This window comes from Chiloscyllium punctatum, chromosome 2 (genome assembly GCF_047496795.1).
Source record: "Chiloscyllium punctatum isolate Juve2018m chromosome 2, sChiPun1.3, whole genome shotgun sequence".
NCBI lineage: Eukaryota > Metazoa > Chordata > Chondrichthyes > Orectolobiformes > Hemiscylliidae > Chiloscyllium > Chiloscyllium punctatum.
This window is the reverse complement of record NC_092740.1, coordinates 30917284-30943208: the sequence shown is the minus strand read 5'-3', so window position 1 is coordinate 30943208 and position 25925 is coordinate 30917284. Positions and strand designations below refer to the sequence as shown.

The window sequence follows — 25925 nt, the reverse complement described above, 5'->3', positions numbered from 1 at the left end:
AGGGGTGAGGACCAATTCAGCCAAACGAATGAGTGCGTCAGTGGAAGGGTACTGTTGGGGCTGTCGGGAGAGGAAGAAACTGAGGGCTTGGAGGCCCTGGTCATGGCAGATGGAGGTGTAGAGGGATCGGATATCCATGGTGAAGATGAGGCATTGAGGGCCGGGAAAATGGAAGTCTTGGAGGAGGTGGAGGGCATGGGTGGTGTCTCGAACGTATGTGGGGAGTTCCTGGACTAGAGGGGGATAGGACAGGGTCGAGGTAGGTAGAAACGAGTTCAGTGGGGCAGGAGCAAGCTGAGACAATGGGTCGGTCAAGGTGGTCAGGCTTGTGGATCTTGGGAAGGAGTTAGAACCGGGAAGTGTGGGGTTCCCGAACTATGAGGTTGGAAGCTGTGGGTGGGAGATCTCCTGAGGTGATGAGGTTCTGTATGGTCTGGGAGATGATGGTTTGATGATGGGGGGTGGGGTCATGGTCGAGGGGGCGGTAGGAGGAGGTGTCCTCGAGTTGGCATCTGGCTTCAGCGGTGTAGAGGTCAGTGTGCCAGACTACCACTGCACCCCCTTTATCTGCTGGCTTGATGGTGAGGACAGGATTGGAGCAGATGGAGTGGAGGGCAGCGCATTGTGAGGGTGAGAGGTTGGAGTGGGGGAGGGGGATAGACAGGTTGAGGCGGTTAATGCCCTGGCGACAGTTAGAAATGAAGAGATCGAGGGCAGGTAATAGGCCAGAGCGGGGTGTCCAGGTGGATGGAGTGCGTTGGAGGCGGGCGAAGGGGTCCTCGGAAGGTGGGTGGGAGTCCTGATTGTGAAAGTAAGCTCGGAGGTGGAGGCGGCGGAAGAAGTGTTCGATGAGACGGCGTGTATTAAATTCATTGATGTGTGGGCGGAGGGGGATGAAGATGAGTCCTTTGCTGAGGACTGATCGTTCGTCCTCAGTGAGGGGGAGGTCTGAGGGAATGGTGAAAACTGGCCAGGGTTCACAGACAGCAACTCGGACTTTTCTGCACAGTGCAAATTGTGAATGGATTTACCTTGCATTTCTAAAATATCAATCTGACTTTCCGAAAGTGACTTACAATTTTGAGGCATCAATGATTTAATGATTTAATTAGAAGTAAATCTTTTTCTTATGCAATATTAATCTCAGAGGGCATGCCATGACATCATCCCATTAGGCTCTCAGTTGGGACTTGTCAAAAGTCAGCAACCTTGACAGTAATTTGAGATAAAGTGCGCTACTACTTCAAAGAAATTGAAGGAATCACTAATAAAACTGCAGGAGGTGCAGATATTACAACTTTAATCCTGTATCATTTAAGCTCTTCCTGAAACTTACATGGATGACCAACAAAGCACTGGATACTGTAGACACTTTAGTTAAGGGAGGTTACAAATAAATCTCTGCTTAAAGAGATACACTGTTCTAATATCGGCACATTGAGCCTTCATTTCTGACACGGTGTTTCTTATGCCCCAAAAATAGTCATTTACGCTGCCAAATTTGACAGGTTTTGTTACTCACTATGCTTGCTAATCACCCTAAACCGATTGCTTTATAAAAACAAAAGCATCTAAAACTCATGCATCCACTAATAAATGTAGACCGTGATGTACTTAAACACAAAATTGACCAAGCACTGTAAGCAGCCATTAAGTGTGCGTTTCCCTTTCTCTTTCAGCTAACCTATACAGACTATTTGCTGCAAAATAACTCATTGGTCGCCTGATCAATGCCGAGTTTAAATGGAAATAGCTCCATTTCAGAAGGGAAAACAGACACCCAGGATGGTTCGACAAAAGAGTTCATCAGATGAACACAAATGAGCCACATCTTGTATGATGCAGTGCTTTGTTTTCAATGTGGCATTTTATTTTATAGACCTTAAAGAATTAAAAATTGAAGTTTAAGGTCATTAGTTAATAATGGGTGGGATGGTCAGTGAAAGTTTTGAGAAGATTCACACATCTTTCAAAGATCCACGCATCTTGCTGTGTTGCCCTGAGGAAATAGTTTGATTTGATGTCATGTTACTATGAAGTTAGGTGTAAACTGCAAGTTTTGTGAACATTACCTCGACTGATTTGACCTTCTGACCTCCTTCTTTTGGATGACATGCTTTCAGAAACCTTTCCAGACAATCAACAGGCCTCCCTGTGGTGAGTCAAAATTATAAAGCTAAGACCTAACCCTTAGTGATGGCCCCACCAACAACCTTTCTTTCAATTCATTATTCTTTTCTCCAGACTGTATGACCCTGTCTCTTGAAACCAATGAATTTTACTGGAATACAGTCTCACTATGTCCAAATGACTATTTGTGGTGAGGGAGCCTTATTTGTGTTGACAAGATTTTGATATTGAGAGGCATCAAAGAAATGGTGGATGCCTTGTCCAACATACACCACAACTATGTTTTCAAACAAGTGAGATGAGAAAAAATATATTATTTCAGTGAGTTCTTATCTGAACTGTCTGAAAGATAGGTGGAAGGAAATGCAATAATAACCTTTAAAAGTATATTAAGACTAATTGGAGAATTGCAGGGCTATGAGGAAAGAGGAGGTGAGTGATACTGATTGGGAAGGCTTGCAATGAGTTGGTACTGGTATGGTAGGCCAACTGGCTGCATTCCATCTAGCCATTACAAAAATTACTGGATCAATGGACAGCACAGTGACTAAGTGGTGAGCACTGCTACCTCACCTTCCGAGGACCCCTTCGCCCGCCTCCCCAGTTCGATTCCATCCTCGGGTAACTGTGTAGACTTTGTACATTCTTCACGTGTCTGCATGGCTTTCCTTTAGGTGCTCTGGTTTCCCCCCACAGTCCAAAGATAGGTGGGTGAGGTGGATTGGCCATGCTAATTTGCCCAGTGTCCAGGGATGTGTAGGTTAGCCATGGGGAAGGCAGCGTGATAGGGGAGCGAGGTGGGGCAGGGTGGGATGCTCTTCGGCAGCTTGGTTTGCACTCAAAGGGCTGAATGGCCTGCTTCCACACTGTAGGGGTTCTATGATTTCCTTTCTCCACCAGAAGGTTTTGTGGAAGATTTAGCATACTGCCAAATTTGGTCAGTAGTTCATTATTTCCCCAGTCTTCTGCATTCCAATATTCTTAGAAAATAGAACAATACAGTGCAGAAAAGGCCCTTCAGCCCTCGATGTTGCGCCAACTTGTAAACTAATCTAAGCCCATCACCCAACACTGTCCCATCATCATCCATGTGCTTAACCAAGGACTGTTTAAATGCCCCTAATGTGGCTGAGTTAACTACATTGGCAGGTAGGGCATTCCACGCCCTTACCACTCTCTGAGTAAAGAACCTGCCTTTGACATCTGTCTTAAATCTATCACCCTCAATTTGCAACTATGCCTCCTTGTACAAGCAGATGTTAACATCCTCGTAAAAAGATTCTCACTGTCCATCTGATCTAATCCTCTGATCATTATGTATGTCTCTGTTAAATCCCCTTTTAGCCTTCTTCTTTCCAATGAGAACAGACCCAAGTCCCTCAGCCTTTCCTCATAAGACTTTCGCTCCAGACCAGGCAACATCCTGGTAAATCTTCTCTGCATCTTTTTCAATGCTTCCACATCCTTCCTGTAATGGGGCGACCAGAACTGCACACAACACTCCAAGTGAGGCTGCACTAGCGCTTCGTACAGTTGTAGCATGGCTTCAGAACTCAATCCATCTACCAATAAAACCTAACACACCATTTACCTTTATAACAGCACTACCAACCTGGGTGGCAATTTTCAGAGATTTGTGTACATGGACATCAAGTGCAGTTTCGGGTTCACCCAGGTCAAATGAAGTATAATCGCCTCCTTATCCCAGCTCTGACTAGTGTATTTCAATGCAGACTGAATCTGGTACCTTCTCTCCCTGCATAACTCAATGCCCACAGAAATCAGTGCAACAGAAATCAGTGTCAGCATTTCACTTGAAGGTATCAGGGAGATGCGCCCATTGCTCAAAAAGAATGAGATTAAGGTGAAACCCCACATCTCAGCACATCAATTGAACGGTGTGGAATTAACTCTGTGATTTTCCAGAGTGCACTCTCCAGTCACTCAATTCACATATAAAAATTGTCTGTTGCACAGCATTCCTCGATTATTTGTTTTTAAATGTGCATTAGCATCTACTTGGCATACAAATGAATATAGTTCAAACACAAAGAAAATGCTAGCTTTTATTCCTATGCAATGATCTGGAAAAAAAGGTCATCCGCAGAATATTTGAAATGAAAATCGGACAGAGAATCACTTGGTCGTACACAATCGGAGTAACGTCGGAAGAGTAGACATGCCGACAAGTTTTTATCTTGCATTCGTCAGGACACAATTTCAAGAATATCAAATCTCAACGGGAATTTATACAGCATGAGAAAAGGGCATTGACTGGCTGGCAAGAGGACACACTGATTGGTTTGGCATTGACTGAAGAATGTGCCAAGGAAACGTCACCCCACGTTTTTCACTAAATTCAAAAAAGGCAGGACATTTCTGATTGGTCAAGATGTGAAATGCACCAGAAAATAATGTGGCCTCAATCATTTGCTGAAGTGCAAAGATACAATACCTGGATATATTCCTTTGTGCCTGCAGAGGACTGGGTCCTGTACATTAATGTACACAGCTTCGAGCAAGAGTAAGTGAGACTGACTGATTATCTTAAATTGGTTGTTAGTGTATTTTTTGGTACTTGCTTACTCAAGGATCAGCATCCAGTGTTGTAGTTCCACTATTAAACCCTTTCTAGTGCCACTCCAAGAGGCTCTAGAATGGGGTAGCTAGTCTTTGAAAGTCTCACATGATTTGGAAAGGAATCAAATATTGAGTGCGCAGAATAGACCAAAATAAGTCAATTCTGCGAAATGACAGAGCACCCGGATGAATCATCAGTGTTTTTTCTGACTGGTTAGTGTGTGAAAATCCCAGTTAATTGCTTTTTTTTAAATGGAGATGGCAAACAGACAATATATACACATGATACATTTTAATTTCCCTGTAATTTTGTTTTGGAACTGTTAAATAATTGCCTAACAATAAATGCAAGGCTGTTAATTCCCTTGTAATCGTGCTTGAGAACTGCTAAATAGTTCTCATATTCCCTCCTGTGAATCCTATTAGGCAGTCCTGCCATCAGAAAAGACTGAATAATATACAACCAATATAATTTTGACCATACTAATGTTCTATCATTGAACGCGTTGGAAATATTCAAATACGTGTTTTAAGAATGAATTGCCTGTTATTTAGTCCCAGGGTCAGGTGTAGCATGCCTGTTTGAATTTCCGAGAATGAATTACCCTCGTACTGCTCACTCCCACACACTTATAATTACACATGTCAAGTGTGACCAGCGCAATGAATGTGGAACTGCTTGTAAAGGGATGCAGTGAGAAAGGATTGCAAGCAGCTTCATATGCATCGTGCTCAACACTCTGCTTCCTTTCTGGAAATTTGTAAAGTGGAGGTGAAGGGTCAAGCTCACAAAGCGAGACACTAGTAGGTGGACAAGGGGGGATGGAAGAAGTAGAATTAGAGGCTCAGTGAAGGTAGAAGTTTGAAGGAAGTCAGGAACACTGGGTGTGCCAGAGGTTAAGGCTAGAAGGTCTCCCTGGGCTGTGAAAAGACTCAGCAAGTTGGTGAATTGGGATTTTAAGATAGCTGGATTGCCAGGAGATGGAAGAATATGCATTTTTACAATTTGGGAGGAATGCTGAGCAAGGAAGCAAATGGCAAGAGGGAAGAGGCATTGGAGACGGGGGTGGGGTGGGGGGGAGGGGGCAATAAATATCATCGGTCAGATGACAAATTATAAAAGAATCCTAGCGATAAGCAGAAAAAAATGAAATGTGGCACATTGCTTTGAAGACGTCGTCTTCCTCCATCATCCTTTTCCATCTTATGCATTACATGTGACAGGTAGACTTTGCCCTTTTATTCTTGGCCATTAAGTAATCATTTGGGTTGGGCACACGGAGGAAAATTGGACAGTGAGCACTGAAATGAAACACTTAAATTAATGGACAGAAAATCAGATGGGCTCAGTCAGAGGTTCAAAATCCTCCGCAAATGATTTCTCCATTCAGCCCTGGGGATTATTTAATGGCAAGGCATTAAATTGAAAATCTGCCTTGGTGCATGTCTTTAAGGCCTCTTACAGGAAATCAATTATTCGCACATATTAACCCATTAGTGTTCAAAATGTTCATTCAAATCCAAAAACAGTGGCAGGCCAACCTTTTGGCAGGGTGCGCAGGGTCTCTGCTGCGGCCTTGGGTTAATTCTGGGCACAGACATGAGGGGCCAAGCAGCCTCCTTCTGTCTGTAAATCCTCCATGGTTGTAGGCTGTGAATTGGCAGATCATAAACTGGTAAGAGTAGGGGCAGTCTGGGTTCAAAATGGCCCTATGTCACAACATGTCCAAATAAGTGGATTAAAGATAATTGGTTTTTGTTCCTGGTGGGAATCTGTGTGTGAGATGCTCATCGACACACAGGCTGTGCCGTGGCTGTGATGCCTCTTGAGCAATAAAGGGTCTTGCCGAACGACAGTGGCTCCTGTGTTTGTGAAGCACAGCTAATGAGATATTCAAAGCTGCTGAACCCTGGAGAGTGGCAACCCATCAACTTCAGGAAGAGAAAGAACAGAACAGGGAAATAAAATTAACTAAGAAAAATAATACTTTAACATTGTAGAAAGCAACGCATCCTACAATATGAGCTTCTATACTGGAATGCTAAATACACTGCAGTCTTGCCTTCTGAACCTTGTGTTATTTTGCTTTATGGCACTCCTGTGAAATGCCTTGGGACTTTTCATTGCTTTAAAGGCACTATACAAAGGGCATAAGTTGTCATTCTTGACCCCGTTCACCCTGTGCCCATGAAAGCAGGCTGTAGTTCACTTCCTAAGATTATTCTGTCAGTTAGAGGTAAGGGAGCCTATTTACTGCTCCAAATTATAGGCAGTCCTATATCCATTATTGACCCAGAGACGACTTCTTCCCTCTCTGTTGAAACCCAAATAAGACCAGGCAGAAACTCAACAATTCACCATGGGCATATTTCTTTTAACAGACACTGAGCAAGCTGTGGCTGAGTTGTATTGTTACTCACAAAACCCAGCAGTTCCTCTCTGAAGTGTCTCAATTTGTAATAAACAAATCACAACCAGTTTTAAAGAGACACTTTCAAATAACAACGGTTCGTTGGAGATTGACCCCTCTGCCTCTCGCTCTCTCTTCATTACTACTTTCATTGTGTGCAGTCAGACAGGTTCATCTTTGCTTAAGAAGGGAGCAAGGGATAGATCAAATAATGACAGGCCAGTTAATCTGACCTCAGTATTGGACAAATTATTGGAATCAATACTGAAAGACAGAAATAACATGCCCCTTAGAAAGGTATGAATTAATCACAGATAGTCATTATCGATTTGTGAAGGGAGGAGCATGCCTGAGTAACGTGAGCAAATATTCTAATGAATTAAAAAGGATGACTGATGAAGGTAGTGCAGTTGAGGTGGTCTCCACGAATTTTAGCAAAACACGAATTCGCAAATGGCAGATTTGTTTAAAATCAAAAGGGCCCATGAAATCCAGGGAAATTGAACAAGCTGGATACAAAATTGTTTCAGTGGCAGGGAATGAAAAATAACTGTTGACTGGGGTTTTTGTGACTGGAAACCTATTTCCAGTAGGGTTTCACAGGGCTCACAAACAGGTCCCTGCTTATTGTGGCACGTGTTAATGACTTGGGCATAATTGTAGAGGTCACGATCAATAAGTTTGAATATGACATACAATTTGGCTCCTGGCTGACAGTGGGAGGGTAGCAGTATATTGCTGGAAGGTATCAAGGGACTGGGCAGCTGGGGAGAAAAGTGGCAGATGGAATTTAACTTGGAGAAGTAGCTGGGCAGCACACTGCCTCACAATGCCAAGGACCTAGGTTCAATTCCAGACTTCGGTGACTGTCTGTGTGAAATTTACACATTCTCCCTGTAGTGGGTTTCCACTGAGTGCTCCGGTTTCCTCCCATAGTCCAAGGATGTGTAGGGTAGGGGGATTGGCTATGCGAGATTGTCCCTAGTGTCTGGGGATGTGCAGGTTAGGTGAGTTAACCATAGGAAATGCAATGTTATGGGACAGGGTGAGAGCTATATCTGGGTGGATCCTCTTGGACAGGTCAGAGCAGACTGGATGGCCCAAATGGCCTCTTCCGCACTGTCATGATTCAATTATGCATTTGGGGAAGTCAAAAGGGTGAAGAGACACAATTAATGGGAGAATACTAAGAGGTGTTTTGGGGCCTGGCTTTTTAAAAAATTCATTCATGAGATGTACTGCTTATGGCCGGAACTTATTGCGCATTCCTAATTACCTCAAGGGCACTTAACAGTCACCTGCATTACTGGGGTCTAGAATCATTTTCGGCCAGACCAGGTAAGGACAGCAGTCTCCTTCCCTAATGGACATTAGTGAATCAGATGGGCTTTCTGACAATTGACAATGGAATCAATTATCATTAGACTCCTAATTCCAGATTATATCTCCAATTCAAATTCAACTGTCTGCTATGGTGGGATTCGAATCTGGGTCCCCAGAATGTTACTTGGGTCTCTTAAATAACAGATAATATCTCTAGGCGGAAGTGAGGACTGCAGATGGTGGAGATTAGAGTTGAGAGAGTGTGGTGCTGGAAAAGCACAGCAGGTTAGGCAGCATCTGACGAGCAGGATAACTGACATTTCGGGAGGGCTTTTGCCCAAAATGTTGATTTTCCTGCTCCTCAAATGCTGCCTGACCTGCTGTGCTTTTCCAAAACCCCATTGTCAACACTAATCTCCAGTATCTGCAGTCCTCACTTTCCCCTAGTTGATTTTAACCCCACTGCGACTCCTCTTCCAAGGATGCCTACCTTGAAGAAGTTCTTCTCCTCTCTCTACAAAGATAATATCTCTCGGCTATCGCCTTTCCATAATGTTCACACATTCCTGAAGACAGCAGATTAAGTAAATTGAGTGTTTGCAAAGGTAAATTGAATGCTTTCTCTCTTTTTTGGCTGACGTACAGAAGGTGACTGATTTGCTGGAACTGTATAAACCATTAGTTAAGTCACCAACCTGACTAGTGCATGCAATCTGGTCACCTGATTATGGAAAGTGATTATATTGTGCTAAAGAGGTTAGAGGAGATTTACAAGAACATTCCCAGAACCAGAAAATACAGTGATGGTGAAAGATCTGATACATTGGGGTGGTTTTCATTCGATGACAAGAAAGGAGATTTTATTGGGATGTTTCAAAATTGTGAGGGGCGTGTATAACAGAGAGGGGATTGGCCTATTTATCTTAGCAAGTCTGTCAGTGACTAGGTGGCATGGATTTAAAACAATTGGAACCAAGATGAGAGAGGAGGTGCGCAAAATATTTTTTCACTGAGAGGGTGGTGCGGGTCTGATGCCTGCTGCCTGAAATGAAACCCTCGATGAATCTAAAGAAGTTGCCTGGAAATGAAGCTGAAAAGTTGCAACCTGCAGGATTATGGATCGAATGATGGAATGTGGGATAAGATTGGGTGACTTGTTTTCCAGCTGGCAAATTGTTGCTTTTTATAAGAGAACAAAGAACAGTGACTGCTGGTAATCCAAAACAAAAACAGAAATTGTTGGGTACTGTTGAGCAGCGATATTCTTGGTTGCTTGGTTTATGCCTTTTAGAATCATACAATTCTGGAGTGTAGGAAGAGGCCAAAAACAGAAATTGTTGGAGAAACTCAGCAGGTTTTACAGCATCTTCAGAGGGGTTACTGGACTCGAAAAGTTAACTCTGCTTTCTTCCACCAATGCTGCCAGACCTGCTGAGTTTCTCCAGCAATTTCTGTTCTTGGCCTCTTCCTGGCTTCAATAATGGTGTGATTCTAAGAGGCGTTGGTCAAGCAACCACAAATATCATTGTTGAACAGTAACCAGAAAGGAAATGAAAAATCCCAATTTTGTCATTTTCTGGGTAACTTTGTGACAATAATGTTCAGTGAGCTCTATAAATGGCAGTAATACCAGTGGGTAGTGATAGAGGAGTCCATTTCTTGTGTGTGAGTGAGGATAACTGCACAATATAAACTTAATTAAAGCAGCAATGGCATTTTTTAAGGCAATGTATGAAGCAATTTGGAACAGAAGCAGATAAATGGAGTTAGGATGTAGATTTCACTGAACGGCGAACATGTCTGTTAGTTGCCTCCTCCTGTTTTTCTAAACACTCTGTATTGCACAAAGGTAAATCATCCCACAATGAAATGGACTCATTTAACTATTATTTATTCAATGCCAGCTTGTACTATCAAATGAAAGAATGGTACCAAGAGGCTGAATAGCTGATTTCAGCTGCTAATTCAAGCATTTATATGTTAATGTCTGAGAGACTGGAGGCTGTGTGAGCACCCTTTGACCTTTGAACCTTGCACATCTCTAAATCAACTCCTGACACAGTGACAGAACAGCACGTGGGCTGAAAGTCCACGACTAGCATCCTGCCTCTGTAAAAAGGAGACCCATTAGCAGCAGACCAGAGAGTAAAGATGTTCCCCAGAATCCCAGCCAACCAGACGCCATTGCGAAACAGAAACAAAGCCTTTGGCTGGCTTCGCGCATTCCGGGCTCGCCAGAATGCTATGCTCTTGCCTCGTTCGAAACAGCGGGCTCCTCCGGCCGGTAGCGCACCGCGTACGTTGGTTTCACGCGAGTACCTGGTCTCCAGTGGCACATTGCTGCCGAGAACCCAGCTGTCCTGCAGCTGAACGGATTCCGGCGTGGTGGGCAGCTCGCTGGGCAGGACGGCGGTGGGGGCTGGACTCTGGTTCCTTCTCTGGCTCAGTGAGTTCCGGTTGAGGGAGGTGATGGAAGGGTGCTGCTGGCTCAGGTGCTGCTTGTGCACAGCGGGCACTGGCTGTAACGTCGACTGGCTCTGCTGGGCGGGTGGTTGCTCTGAAAGGGGAAGGACAGAGACTGGTGAGGTGTGGAGAGGTGAGGAAGGAAAAAGAGTGCAAATAAAAATACATCAGTGCGATTCTAATTTTGTCGGCTGGAGTCCTGGAATGAAGGAGGGAGCATGACTGGGAATGACTCCCTTGTTCATCACAGTTCCATCCTGCTAACACAGATCCTCAATGAGCACATGAAAGATAGGTCAGTGCCAGCTGTTAAGTCAAGCTGCGAAGGTGTTGGAAATCAAACCGTTACTGATCACATGCGGGAAATTTATAGCATCAGACAACTGAGTGCCAACCCTGCTCATTCACAAAACAATGCAGTACAGGAAGCCATTTGGCCCACCATGCCTCTGCTGTCTCATTGAAAGAGATTTGCAATTAATTCTGCTACCCCTGCTCTTTCCTCAGAGCCCTGCAAATGTTTTCCTTCACAAATATTTACCCAACTCCTTCTTGGAAGCTACCACTGAATAATAGGCAAGGTCTGTTCCCAGGGTGGGAGAGTCCAAAATTAATGGACATAGGTTTAAGGTGAGAAGGGAAAGATTGAAAAGGGACCTGAGGGGCAATTTCTTCACTCAGAAGGTGATTTGTATATGGAACAAGCTGTTAGAGGAAGTGGGACGGGCAGGTCTAGTTCCACCCTTTAAAAGATATTTGGACAGGGACATGGATGGGAAAGGTTTAGAGGGATATGGGCCAAATACAGGCAAGTAGGGCGAGTTCAATTTAAGAAACCTGGTCGGCATGGATTAGTTGGGCCAATGGGTCTGGTTCTGTGCCAAATGACTCTATGCTTCCACCCCTTGAAGGAAGTGCATTTTGAATTGTGAGCACATGCTTTGTCGAGAAGTTTTCACCTCTCTGCCTGCCAACGGTACTCTTAACCCCAATTGCTGTGGAACCCAGTCAGATGTCCTTGTACTGCGCCAGTATTTGTTTTTCAAAGTGGTTTTCGAAGGAGATGCAGAGGCCTGGTCCTTAGAGCAGTGATTGGACTGGCAACTGTAATGAAAGACTCTGCACCTCCACTGATGGTAATCACATTCTTTGGCACATTCATACTTCACATCTCCTGCAAGCCATTTTGCTTGAAGAGGTTGAAAGGCTTGAGTTTTAAACAAAAGAAAAAGCCAAAATGGATAAATTGAAGTAAAAAGGAACTGTGAAAATGTAAATCACATTCCCTTATGTTGGATGGTGAACCTGAGTGGGACCGAGCCAAGTAGGGCAGCAAAGACAGACGTTTCCCACGTGTACTGAGTAAAAAGCATTGAAACAGTTTTGGCAACTTGCGGGGCATTCGCTTGTTGAGCACACGATCGTGCTGCCTGCATTGTGTTGCAATAGAGCACATTTCACAGTGCGAGCAGAGGTATTCCACACACGCACACTCCAGTTGGCAGAAACCCATTCTATGGAGCAGATGTTCTTTCGCGCCCATTTTACAGACTGTAGCACACGCTGATTATTGCACTCAAAACATCATGTATCTAATGACCATTAAATCCATTTCCTCAACTCTCGCTCACAGTTTTCTGACTTTGCAGGAGGCACACGCAGGGACACCCGTCCTGGAACTGGGGAACCTCCTCTGAGCAGTTAGTGGTGTCTCCGTTACTTACACGGCTGCCTCTTGTTTAATACGCCACTCAGCTGCCAAGAGAGGCTTCGCTTGAGGTCTCATTTCTCTACACAACTTTAAAAGGACACTATCAATGAGAGGGTCTGTACGTTGGCTCACTTCCTGAAATAGCTGATTCCAGACTTGCCGTTGCTATGTTCAGTTCACTCTACATTCAAAACATTTGTTGCCCGCTGGACAGATTTTACAATCCAGGCATTCACACTTTTACTGTGAACAAAACAGCAGCTGAGGTGGAAATATCAGATTTCCAGCTACAGAAATGATAGCGGTTTTAATTTTAAATCACAGCGTGAATGCTTGCATCTTTGTAGCGAGGGTGAATCCATCTTAGGCAGCAGTGCAAAGCCCAGGTGATTAGGAATAGACAGCCTGTCTACACCCTGCTAAGGTAACAGAGTGGGAGCTGGACTGGGGTCTGAAAGGGACTGTCAATCTTGTAACTCTTATCTTGCATTCAGTACCCCGACCAACATTTGGTGATGCCGAAACATCAGTTCATCAGCACGACGCACCACTTATGGAGCACAGCTATGTTGATATTTAGGTGAGAAGAGACCCAATAAAACTGTCTTGCAACAAAAAGTCTATCAGACTAAAGTATCTGCTTAAGAAATGTCTGGCCGTTGTACATCAAAGCACACCACAAGCACAATTTGTTGATGTACTGATGTTGATGATAACTGTCTGCTGAAAAATGTGTTGCTGGAAAAGCGCAGCAGGTCAGGCAGCATCCAAGGAGCAGGAGAATCGACGTTTCGGGCATAAGCCCTTCTGATCTCCAGCATCTGCAGTCCTCACTTTCTCCTAGTTGATAACTGTCTGCCATTATTTTGAAAGGTATTATTGGGTTTTCTTTCTGTTCCATCAATACTGTATGCTGAATGTATGGAAGCAGAAAGCTGGCAGGATATGCAATGAACATTGGAAATTACTGGAACCCATTCATAAGGCTTGGAAACTGATAGAATCATGGCAGGGTCACAGCTGAAAAGGAGGCCATTCAGCCAGGTCGGTCTTTGCTGGATATCTGAGGGAGCAATTCAGCGAGTGCCACTCTCCTACGGCCCTGCAAATCTTCCCTTTTCAGATCATGATCCAATCCCCTTTTGAAAACCTCAAACAACACTGCCTCCAGTCCACACCAGGCCAAGTCCTAACCACTCCCGAGGCAAGAGAACTTTCTTCATCCTTTGGCGATTACCTAAAATCTGTGCTCTCTGGCTCTTGACCCTTACATGAATAGTAAGAGATTCTTATTATCTACAGTGTACAGATCCCTTGTGATTTGAATACCTTGATCAAATCTCCTCTCAAAGTTCACTTCTCCAAGGAGAACAATCCTAATTTCCCAAACATAAATATGTATCTGAAGTTCCTCATCTCTGAGACCATTCACAGAGTCATACAACACAGAAACAGACCCTTTGGTCCAACCAGTCCATGCCGACCATGTTCCCAAACTAACCTAGTCCCACTTGCCTACGCTGTTTGGCCTACATCCCTCCAAACCTTTCTTATTCATGTACTTAGACAACTGTCTTTTAAACTTTGTAATTGTGCCTGCATCCACCACTGCTCTGCTGGTTCATTCCATGCATGAATTTCTCACACACAGAGTGTAAGTTGCTTTTCATGTCCTTTCGAAAACTTTCTCCTGTTACCTTAAAACATGTCCCGATGTTTGAACTCCTCCACCCGAGGGAAAAGACCCTTGCTGTTCACCTTATCTATGCCCCTCATGATTTTATAAACCTCTGCAAGGTCACCTCTCAACTTCCTATGCTCCAGTGAAATAAAACTCAGCCCATCCAGTCTATTTTAATAAGTCAAACCCTCCATCCCTGGCAACATCCTGGTCAATCTTTTCTGAATCCTGTTCTATTTAATAATATCCTTCCTATAGCAGGGCAACCCGAACTGCACAGAGTACTTCAGAATAGGCCCACCAACTTCTTGTTGAACCTCAATATGACATCCCAACTCCTTTACTCAAAAGATCTGAGCAATGAAAGCAAGGGTGTTAAATGCTTTCTGCACTTTCCACAATATCTTCATATCCTTCTTAAAACGTGATGCCGAGAGGCACAGCTGAGGACAAGCCAGTGTATTAAGTCCATAGTTAAATAATTCAAAAATACATGACAGTGCAAATCATTCCCCATGGAGCGAGGCTGTATGTGCTATCAGACTGTTTAAGATGATAGATCAAAGAGCATAGGTCAGGCTGCCATCCTACAGAGTGGTCCGCGGCTGTTCCTACCTGCAGGTCAGCAGGGAGGGCTTTTTTTTTCTCATTCACAGGATGAAGGCATTGTTGGCTGGGCCAGTATTCATTACCCAGAGGGCAGTTAAGAGTCAATCACATTTCTGAGGTTCTGGACTTACATATCATTGAGATGTACAACATGGAAAAAGACCCTTTGGTCCAACTCATCCATGCAACCAAATATCCAAAATAAATGTAGTCCTATTTGCCAGCCTATGGCCTGTATCCCTCATATACCCATCCATACGCCTTTCAAATATTGTACATGAACTGTTAATCCAGAGAGAATGTGAGGACTGCAGATGCTGGAGATCAGAGCTGAAAATGTGTTGCTGGAAAAGCACAGGTCAGGCAGCATCCAAGGAACAGGAGAATCGATGTTCCTGAAGAAGGGCTCATGTCCGAAACGTCGATTCTCCTGCTCCTTGAATGCTGCCTGACCTGCTGCGCTTTTCCAGCAACACATTTTCAGCTGTGAATCCAGAGACCCAGGTGAAATTCTGGGGACCTGGGTTTGAATCCTGCCAGGACAGATGGTGGAATTTAAATTCTGGAATAAAATTCTGGTGGAATAAAATTTGGAATTAGCCCCCACCACTACCTCCAGTAGCTTATTCCATACATGCACCATCCTTTGTGTGAAAAAGTTGCCCCTTAGGTCCCTTTTATATCTTTCCCCTCTCACCCTAAACCTATGTCCTTTAGTTTTGTACTCCCCTACCCTGGGGAAAAGATCTTGACTTTTCACCCTATCCATGCCCCTCATGATTTTATAAACCTCTGTAAGGTCACTCCTCAGCCTCCGACACTCCAGGGAAAACAGCCCCAGCCTATTCAGCCTCTCCCTATAGCTCAAATCCTCCAACCCTGGCAACATCCTTGTAAACCTTTTCTGAACCCTTCAAGTTTCACAACATCCTTTTGATAGGAAGGAGACCAGAATCGCAATTGTGTCCTAACCAAGGCCCTGCACAGCAGCAACATGACCTCCTAATTCCTTTACTCAATGCACTGACCAATAAAAGCAAGCATACCAAATGCCTTCTTCAGTATCCTGTCTACCTGAGACTCAAGGAGTTATGAACCTGCATTCCAAGGTGTCTTTGTTCAGCAACCTTCCCTATGACCTTACCATTCAGTGTATAAGTCCTGCCCTGATTTGCTTTCCCAAAATGCAGCACCTCAGATGTATCTGAATCAAACTCCATTTGACACTCCTCAGCCTATTTGCCCATCTGATCAAGATCCCATTGTATTCTAAGGGAATCTTCTTTGCTGTCCACTACATCTCCAACATTGGTGTCATCTACAAACTTATTAACCATACCTCCTGTGTTTATCTGTAGGCCAGACCAGGTAAGGATGGCAGTTTCCTTCCCTGAAGGGGATCCAGATGGATTTTTCCTGACAATCAGCAATGGATTCATGGGGTTATCATTAGACTCCTAATTCCAGATTTTATTCCACCAGAATTTTATTCCAGAATTTAAATTCCACCATCTGTCCTGGCAGGATTCAAACCCAGGTCCTCAGAACTTCACCTGGATCTCTGGAGGTGATGGCCTCGTGGTATTATAACTGGACTGGATTAACAGTCCAGTTATAATACTACGAGGCCATCACCTCCCCCTAACCCATAGGTCTGCCTTGGGTTCTAGAACCCTCCATCTGCTTCCAGCCAGCTACATACTAACGTCTCAGCTGGGCCCTGCTTCCTGTGGGACCTCGAGGCTGATGGGTAAAATTCTCATCATTCCTCTTGAACTGCCATTTTAAATGCCTCACAGTAAGCTGGACTAATTACCAACTATGTGTAGTCAGACCTGCTGCAGGTCCCCATCCTCTATGGATTCCCCTCACAGCCTCTGGAAAAAGTTCCTGCGGGGGGGGGTATAGTTGGGAAACTGATGACTGTGATTCTGGTTATCAGGTCTGCCTTGCTCCCACTCATCTCCTATTCTGAAAATCTAGACTATAAAGGAGGGAAAGAAAGACTGAAATAAACATAACAAGAGAGAAATTTGGATTGAAAGTCAGGTCTGTATTTTTCTGATGTTGGCTTGACATCACAGGCCTTGAAAACCAGTGGGTGGGACCTGGATGTGGGGTTTTGGATTTCTGCCCTGTCTGTGATATCCTATTTTTGCCTGAGAGGGCAGAGCTGGGGTGTAGATCACTCAGGTAAGACAGCTATAATCAACAGGGCCATTTGAATTGAGTGCTCAGTCCAAACGGAGTCTATTTCACTGATCCCAAAGCCTTAACCCAGGCTGGCAGAAATGAATGAAGGAGGTGTAACTGGTTTTTAATATCATTAAGATCTGTTTAAGTGTTAATATCTGGAGATATTCAAATACCTGGCTGTACATGTTAAAAACAATCAATCAATCAATCAATCAGAATGCACCTTTCAATCAAAGTTAAAAATGCTGACTGCTGCACTGTTTACATTGATAGATGATCTGGTGTAACTTAAGGAAAACGTGACCATCTCCTTCTGTGATTTCAATAGATTTCAATATTGACATTTCTCATGTGTTGTTATTGCAGCTGAATAATGCTTGCTTGAGTTTCAAATTTGCAGAAGCACTTATCTAACAGGGTGCCTTAATTCACGTTTTAATAGGCTACTAAAGAATAAAAAAGTTTCTGATGCGGTTGCTGAATGAAATGTTTTTATGATTTGAACAGATGGGCTACGCAAGGGAATTAAAAATTGTTGAATAGGTTTTATCGCTCGGAGTTTCTTTCTGTATTGTGTATGAGTGAGGGCTCTGTTAGATTGTTAGAAGCTAATTTAATTATTTCAAAATATTTCCTAAGATCCATTCATAGTGGAAAATAGAAAAATGGCTGTGGACTGGCATGGGAGGTGAATGAGATGGTATGGAGTTGAGAAATGGACGAGCCTCAGTGCCAGTGAAGGGCGAGGGCCATGACAGCCTTTTATAGAACTTGGCCAACATCTTAGTGAACTGAAGGAGGTATGGAAGCAGCTGAGTGGGCACATACCAACTGAGTGACTGCCTCCAAACTGCCTCTGGAGGTGGCAGCCCTGACTCAATGATGACCCTGCCCTCTGGAGGAAAGATTGCTCATTGTGGGGCTGTTCCCATGGAGACTGGCCTGTTGAGCCAGGCTATTTCCCCAACCAGCCCAAAGTCACGTGTGAAATTCCCAACAACAATTAAAAGCTGAAGAAATGTGACTCCCGATGGATACTAGCTCATTTTCATGGAGGTTAATTTATAGCAACTATCAGTTAGCACACGACTAAACTGGCAATTAATCTGACATGCACAAGACCTAGCTTTACTTCACCTTGTGCAAACACAGAAACAACATTATTTAGTAGCTGTCAGTGGTGAGATAGATAACAGAAAGCTGTTGTCAAAATGTTAATGCCACACAGCTTCAAATTTTAGATATTTGGGCTCAACCGTGCACCTACTCCTTGCCTGAAGTTGCAGTACACTTTTACAAAACTTTAGCAAGTGTTATTTATCTCACCATGAAGCTGACAGAAAATGGTGGCCCAGTTGCACAGTAAGCTGTTCAGACTAAGAAGATATTTCTTACAAAATGCAAACAATGCAAAATAAAAAGTGAATATGGTGTTTTCTCTCACAACTTTCCTTTCTGTTTCATATTTCCGACTGCAATCTTCTCCCACCCCAATCACTCCCTCAGGTAGCTATGAGAGACAACAGAGAACAGCATAAGCTGACTCTCACAGTAAATGCTTCAATATTGAGGAGTGCAAAACCTTGTCATGTCTCATCTGGCTGGGTTCCCACCATTTGGATCTGACTTGCTTCCGGAACCTTCTTCCCCACTGATGGAACAGGTATGACCAGGAGCCGGCTTTCCAAAGGTGCTTTAGAATGTCTGGACTGGATTGTGAGAATGAATTCCAGGTGTTAAAGGCAGATCTGTTATCCTGAGAATTTACCCTTTAAAAGTAGAAATGCAGAAGTGGATTTTCTTGGACTTTACTTTGGGGATTGTAAATCCCTCGTCTTGATGAGCAGGAAGTACTCACGACGGTCAAAGGTTTCTATTTGAGTGGTCTCCAAGTGTCACACCATTCATTACATGTGGACTATTGGAATTATTCCCAAGACCAATTCCTAAACAATGAACTGCTGAGTGCTTTTTTAGCTTGGTATCATATGATAACGGCAGCTGAATGCAAGACACGATCGAACCAACTGTCTTGCTCTGGAGAAGACCGAATCTTACCATATTGTGCTGCTTTTATTGTGTTTTATAGAGGGTTTCTCTCCTTGAGGCATCACAAGGTTTCTCTTGTTTTCATCCCAAACTCATGTTATTACATATCCATCACGCCCTCCCCCATGGTGCCTCTCTTGTCCAATGCTACTTCGATTCTCATCTGGAAGTATTCCCAAGCAGGCCACAACAACAGATCCTGCCTGTCAGGTCTGAGGTTGCTGCCCATGTTAGTGTGGTCTCAGCATTTGGAGGAATGCCCAGCAGCATGAAAGAAGATCAATGACCTTCTCTGCTCTGGTAACCTCTCTTTGCTCCCTCACACTCACTATTCTCTGCTACTGCACCCACCTCCCATCAAGCCTCATGCTCTGCCACTTGCACTGTTCCGTCACTCACTCTCACCCACCCAATTCCCATACACCACCAGCCCTTCACAGCTTGTTACCTCCTATTCAACTGCTCAAGGATACCTCACCACTTTTCCCTGTCAGAGCTGTGCCCTCCATTTCCACCTCACTCAGTCCTTCCTTGCAAGGCAAATAAGTGTAGTGTTCCGAGCACTGAGCTAGATGTCAGGCGAGTGAAGGTTAGGAAACCAAGTGAGCAGCCCTGAGATGCAGTGAGAGGCTGTTAGCATGGATTATCATTCATTATCACCTCATTATTACTTAACCTCTCCTCATTAGTATGCACGCTCTTCAACTACTTGCCAGTCAGGATCTCGACACTAAGACATGGAAATCAGAACAGGTATCTGGTGACAACCAAAACAGAAATTGCTGGAAAAGCTCCTAATATGTGAACTGGGTACAGTGCCCTGTGCTTAGTGTACATTCCACTACTGGTGCTCAAAAATGCAGCATGGCACTGTACAAAGATGTGCAGGTCAGGTGAATTGGCCATGCTAAATTGCCCGTAGTGTTAGGTAAGGGGTAGATGTAGGGGTATGGGTGGGTTGCGCTTCGGTGGGGCGGTGTGGACTTGTTGGGCCGAAGGGCCTGTTTCCACACTGTAAGTAATCTAATCTAATCTGTAAGTAATCTAATCTAATCTAAAAATACACCCATACGTGGATTGGAGATGTGCTGTGCTCGTGCAAATGGACTGGCCAATGTTGAATCCTACCGTCCGTGGACGTAGGGGTGCACATGCAACTGTTCCCCAGGGAGTGTGCCCTGTGATGTGAGTGCCAGATGCTCAGGTGCAGGTCTCGAGAAGTAAGCAGCAAACTGGAGACACCAGGTACCAGCTCTGAGGAAAGGTCACTACTCATTAAATTTGATTTCTTCCCTTGATGCTGCCAGACCTGCTGAGCTTTTCCAGCAATTTCTGTTTTGGTTGTCACCAGATACCTATTCTGATTTCCATGTCTTAGTGTCGAGATCCTCACTGGCAAGTGGTTGGAAGAGCGTGCATACTAATGAGGAGAGGTTAAGTAATAATGAGGTGATAATGAATGATAATCTATGCTAACAGCCCCTCACTGTTCACTGATGAGAATCTTCATTGAAGGCCTGGGGAGATTCTACCCAATTTAGATTTTACCCCAGTTCTCTTAGTGAATGGAAGACAAACTACCACTAAAAGAAAAACACAAGTAAATGTGTTTGTCTTACCATGAACACGTTCTTCAAATGTTTCTTTTTTCAAGCTACGAATTATGGATTTTAAATAAAAAGTAATTTTGCAGACAGGTCATGATTGGGAAGTGCATAAAGCAATGAAACAGGGAGCACATCCCGCTGACCGATCCAATTGTTATCTATTATTGAATACTACCACGTGGCATCTCAGTGAAAGCCAGCAAAAAAAAATGCTATTACTTTGTGTCCTGCGGTAACCCCGTGTGAGCTGCAGTTATAGTTCAGAGGAGACAAGAGGCATGTCAACCGCATAAAAAGAGCAATTTATTAGGAGGTGGAGAGGAGCTGTACTTTCTTTTTATTTTTAACTGCAAAATCTTGCACAGTCTCTGTACAGAGCTCAATGACCATAGTTAAGGGGAGGACTGGGAACAAGAGGCTCGGTGATTGATTATGCTCTACTTGGCCACTTAATGCGTGAAGTACAGATGCTATATCGAGCAGATCACAGCTCGAGCCATAAGGAATACAAAGTGAAAGTTATAGAGCAGCTAAAAGATTTCAGATTTCTATGGACAGCAGCAACCTGATTACAAAGCATATACTTTGCTCACTATTTTTCAATGTCATACTGTCATGGGGCGCCCATCAGTGGCTGTTATTACAAAAGCTTTTGATTAATATTTCATGGAAGAACTGAAATTACATCCTTCATAGCTCGCTCTTTTAATGGCGCTGCGATGTTTCTGGCCAATACCTTTTTACGGCTGTGCCTGGTTTAATTTGAGGCTACTTGCACAAACTACACTCAGTTTATCAGACGGCCATTCAAGCTTCGCTGTAAACAAATCATATATTATAAAAGATGAGGTGAGGTGATGGGTGGCTCTCTCTACAGCAGCTGCAGCCTGAAAAGGCTGAGAGAGTGCAAACACAGCAAAGGAAAAGTAACTTCAAACCTTGTTCAAAATCAGGGAGAACAGTACTCCACAGGTGACACATAGCTCGGCCATGTTATGTGAACACAACGCTAAGTTCAATAATGCCTTGACTGGTTGATGCTTTGTAACTACACAAAGCACAACCAAGAACTCTTATTTATTATTCAGAGTATCCACCTCACTAAGATGACTTCAGGACAAACAACATCCAACAACCTGCTCTGAAAACTCTACTCACATTTGTGACAAATTTTCCATTGCAGAAGACAACTTACAACTTTAAAAATAAACATCAATTCTCCCCATCTACCAAAATGAACTGATCCTTTGAAAGATTTCGGAACCTAAAACTACATTTTGACAGCGACTAATTAGTTCTTTACTGAGCCATACTCTTATCTATTTCTCTAGTTTATTGAATCCATTCATGTAATTGTGAGATATATTGGTTACATGCAGACTAAGGTAAACAATCAAAGAAAAATCCTTTCCATTGATCGTCAAGAGAAACATAAATCGTAGAGTAAAACCAGAAGAATTACTGGAATGATTTTAACCTGAGCAACAGTGCAGAAACTGAGTGGGCAGTCAGTTAAAATTGATTGTGACTAAGCTATCAATATTCTGCTCTGTCTCTACTGTCTGTAATTTTAATATGCTTATCTGAGCAGGAAAGGATGTGTGCCCAAAACCAGTAGCAGTTTTCTTTGAATACCTTTGAGAACTCATTTCATTTTGACTGCCATTTTAACTGATGACTCGATCAAGGAAGGCAGATGAGAAAGGGACGCATCCATAAGTTAGGTTCTGGATGAGAATGGTCATTAACTGGTAATGCTACGGGCCAAGTAATCCAAAGTCCTTGATAAATACTCCAAAGATACAAGTTCACATATCATACAATGGCAGCTGGAGAATTTAAATGATTTAATAAATCTGGAACAAGATCGTGACAGGCGAGATTGGGAAATATGGAAATGTTACAAACATTGGCCATGTAGTTGATATTAAAGAGGATGGCTATCAACTGCAGGAAAATATCAATTGCTTGCTTGAGTGGGCAGAAAAGTAGCAAGTAGAATTCAACTCAGAGAGGTGCAAAGTTCTGTATTTTAGAAGGACAACCAAAACAAGGAAATGTAAAATAACTGGGAGACTACTGAGAAAGGTAGAAGTTGTGAGGGATCTTGATGTACATTTCCACAGATTCCTGAAGATGGAACGATAGGACGATAGAGTGGTAAAAAAATGCTTATGAGATGTTTTCCATCAGTGGGCAAGGTGTTAAATGCAATAGCAGGATGCAATGCTGGAACAAAATAAAACAATGGTTAGGCTACAGCTGGAGTTCTGTGCATAGTTCTGGTCATCACATTACAGGAAAGATATAATTGCTTTGCAGTAGATAAGACCAAAGGTATAGGAGCAGAATTAGGCCATTCAGCCCATCTGGTCTGCTCCACTATTCGATCATGCCTGACAGGATTCTCAACTACATCCTGCCTTTTCCCCCATAATTAACTCCCCCTACTAATCAAGAACATATCTAGCTCTGTCTTCATATGCTCACTGACTTGGCCTCCACAACCTCCTGTGGCAATGAGTTCCACCAATTAACCACTCACCGGTTGAAGAATCTCAGTTCTAAGTGGTCATTCCTTCACTCTGAGGCTGTGCCTGCTGAATACTTGGAATTCCCCAAGCTGCCATGGTGAACTTGCATCTCTGGAGTATTTATCAAAACCTTTGAATTACTTGGTTATAGCATTACCAATTGATGACCATTCTCATCCAGAACCTATCAGTAAAAACATCTTCTCCATGTTCACTCTATCCAGGCACATCTCAGTATTCTGTAAGTTTCAATGAGATCCCCCTCACCCTGTTAAACTCCAACAAGTCCTCAACTGCTACTCACATAATAAGCCCTTTATCCCCGGGATTATCCTTGTAAACCTCTTCTGAACCCCTTCCAATGCCAGCACACCCTTTTTTAGATATGGGACCCAAAACTGCTCACAATATTCCAAATATAATCTGACCAGAAACTTATACAGGTTCAGCAGTATATCTCTGTTCTTATACTCTAGCCTTCTTGAAATGAATGCTAGTATTGCATTTGCCCTCCTAACTGCCGAGTGAACCTGCATTTTAACCTTATGAGAATGCTAAGTCCCTTTGCTTCAGATTTCTGAAGCCTTTCACCATTTAAAAATTAGTTTATGTCTTTATTCTTCTTACCAAAGTGCATAACCTGACATTTTCCCACATGGTATTCATCTGCCGCTTCTTTGCCCACTGTCCTATCGATTCCAAGTCCTTCTGCAGCCTCTCTACTTCCTCAACACTAACTGTGCCTCCATCTAGGTTTGCGTCATCTGTAAACTTAGCGACAGTGCTGTGAGTTCCTTTGTCCAGATCATTATTGTATAACAAGAATAGTTGTAGCCCCAACGCTAACCCACTGATGCCACCTGTCATTGGCTGCCATCCTGAAAAAAGACCCCTTTATCCTGATCTATCTACCTTTTGCCAATTAGGCAATCCTCCATCCATGCCAGTACCTTGCACCTAACACTATCAGCTCTTATCTTCTTTTACTGCTACGTGCAGGACCTTGTCAAAGGTCTTCTGGAAATCCAAACAGATCATGTCCATTGGCTCTCCTTTGTCTAACTTGCTTATTACCTCCACAAAAGCTGAATTGGATTTGTCAGGCATGACCTCCCCCTGATGAAGCCGTGCTGACTCAGTCTTATTATACCATGCACTTCTAAATATTCTGCAATCTCACCTTTAATAATGGACTTGGAAACCCTTCCAACGACTGGAGTCAAGCTAAGTGGGCTATAGTCTCTCCCACTTCTTAAACAGGGGTGTTGCATTAGCCATTTTTGAGTCCGTTGGGACACTCCCTAACTCCAGGGACTCCTGAAAGATCACCACCGATGTCTCTACAATCTCCTCAGAGATCTCCTTCAGAATGCTGAGGTGTAATTCATCTGGTACAGGTGACTTATCCAATTCAGAGCTATCAGCTTCCCAAACGCCTTTTCCTTAATGATGGCCACTTCAATTCTCCTCTGCCCCTTGACTTTCTGGTATGCAAAGGAAATTTACAAGAATGTTGCCGGGGCTTAAAAAATTGCAGCAATGAGAAAGGATTGGACAGGCTCAGGTGTTTTTTCTTCAAAAAGGGGAGGCCAAGAGTTAACTTAATTGAGGTGTAAAAATATGACGGGCCTGGATAGAGTGGACAGGGAGGACCCATTAATTCTGACAGATAAGTCAATTAACTAAGAGCACGACTTCATGGTGATTAGAGTTAGGGTTAGGGTTAGGTCAGAAAGGACATTAGAAAGGTTGGTAGTTGTTGTCTGCAATTTACTACGCTGTCTGGAGGCTGTAACCTGCAAGGCTACTGTCGAGGGGATGCCAAGTAGGAAGAGTTTGGGCGACTAGTTTACATAGTTGGCAACACATGATGGGCTGAACAGCATCTTCTGGGGCTGTAACGTTTTTATGGTTTCTTAGATTTAGTTTCATTAACATGATCATGAAGCCACCACAAAATTAATTTGGTTCACTGGTGTCCTTACTCTGCCTTTGTTTTATGTGGATTTCCAAAAGCTGTTTGTTAAGGTACTGCATATCAGGTTACTTGGAAAGATAAGAGCCATATTATAAGATATGAGAGTCACATGAGCATTAACAGAGACTGGCTAATGAATAGAATATAGAAAATTGAGATAAGTAGCAGCATTTCCAGGATTGTGCAGTGCCTCAGGGATCAGAAGTACCAACAGCTATGGAACCATGTATGGGGATAACACAAAACTAGGTGGGGAGGCAAGTGCTGACACAAGGCTAGCCTATTGACATTGACACAAAACATGTGGGTGAAAAACTTGGTATGGAATATAATGTTGAAATAGGAGAGGTTTTGCACTTTGGCAGGAAGAATACAGGAGATGACTAGTATTTAAATGTGGAAAGACAGCAGAGGGATTTGGGGATTCTCGTGCATAAATCCCAAAAAATTAGCCTCAAAATTCAGCAGGCGAGAGGGAGGGCAATGAGAATGTTGGAATGATAAAATAGGGAAATCTTGCTTGGAATATGCAATGTACTCATTAGACCACATTTAGAATGCGGTGAACTGTTTTGATCCCCTTAAGGAACGGTACAATGGTACTGGACAGTTCAGACAAAGAGTCATTCAATTCATTCTGGGCATGTTGGGAT

General features: G+C 43.4%; 1 protein-coding gene across 20 annotated transcripts in view; it reads right to left on the bottom strand.

Annotated features, from left to right (window-relative positions):
- The window catches only part of LOC140495521 (teneurin-3), a 2480372-nt gene that overhangs the window by 234525 nt on the left and 2219922 nt on the right, over positions 1 to 25925 (bottom strand). For all 20 annotated transcript variants that reach the window (XM_072594601.1, XM_072594600.1, XM_072594605.1 and 17 more), the window contains one exon: positions 10764 to 11001. In XM_072594601.1, coding sequence (XP_072450702.1) covers positions 10764 to 11001 — 238 coding nt within the window. The remainder of the gene's footprint in view (positions 1 to 10763; positions 11002 to 25925) is intronic.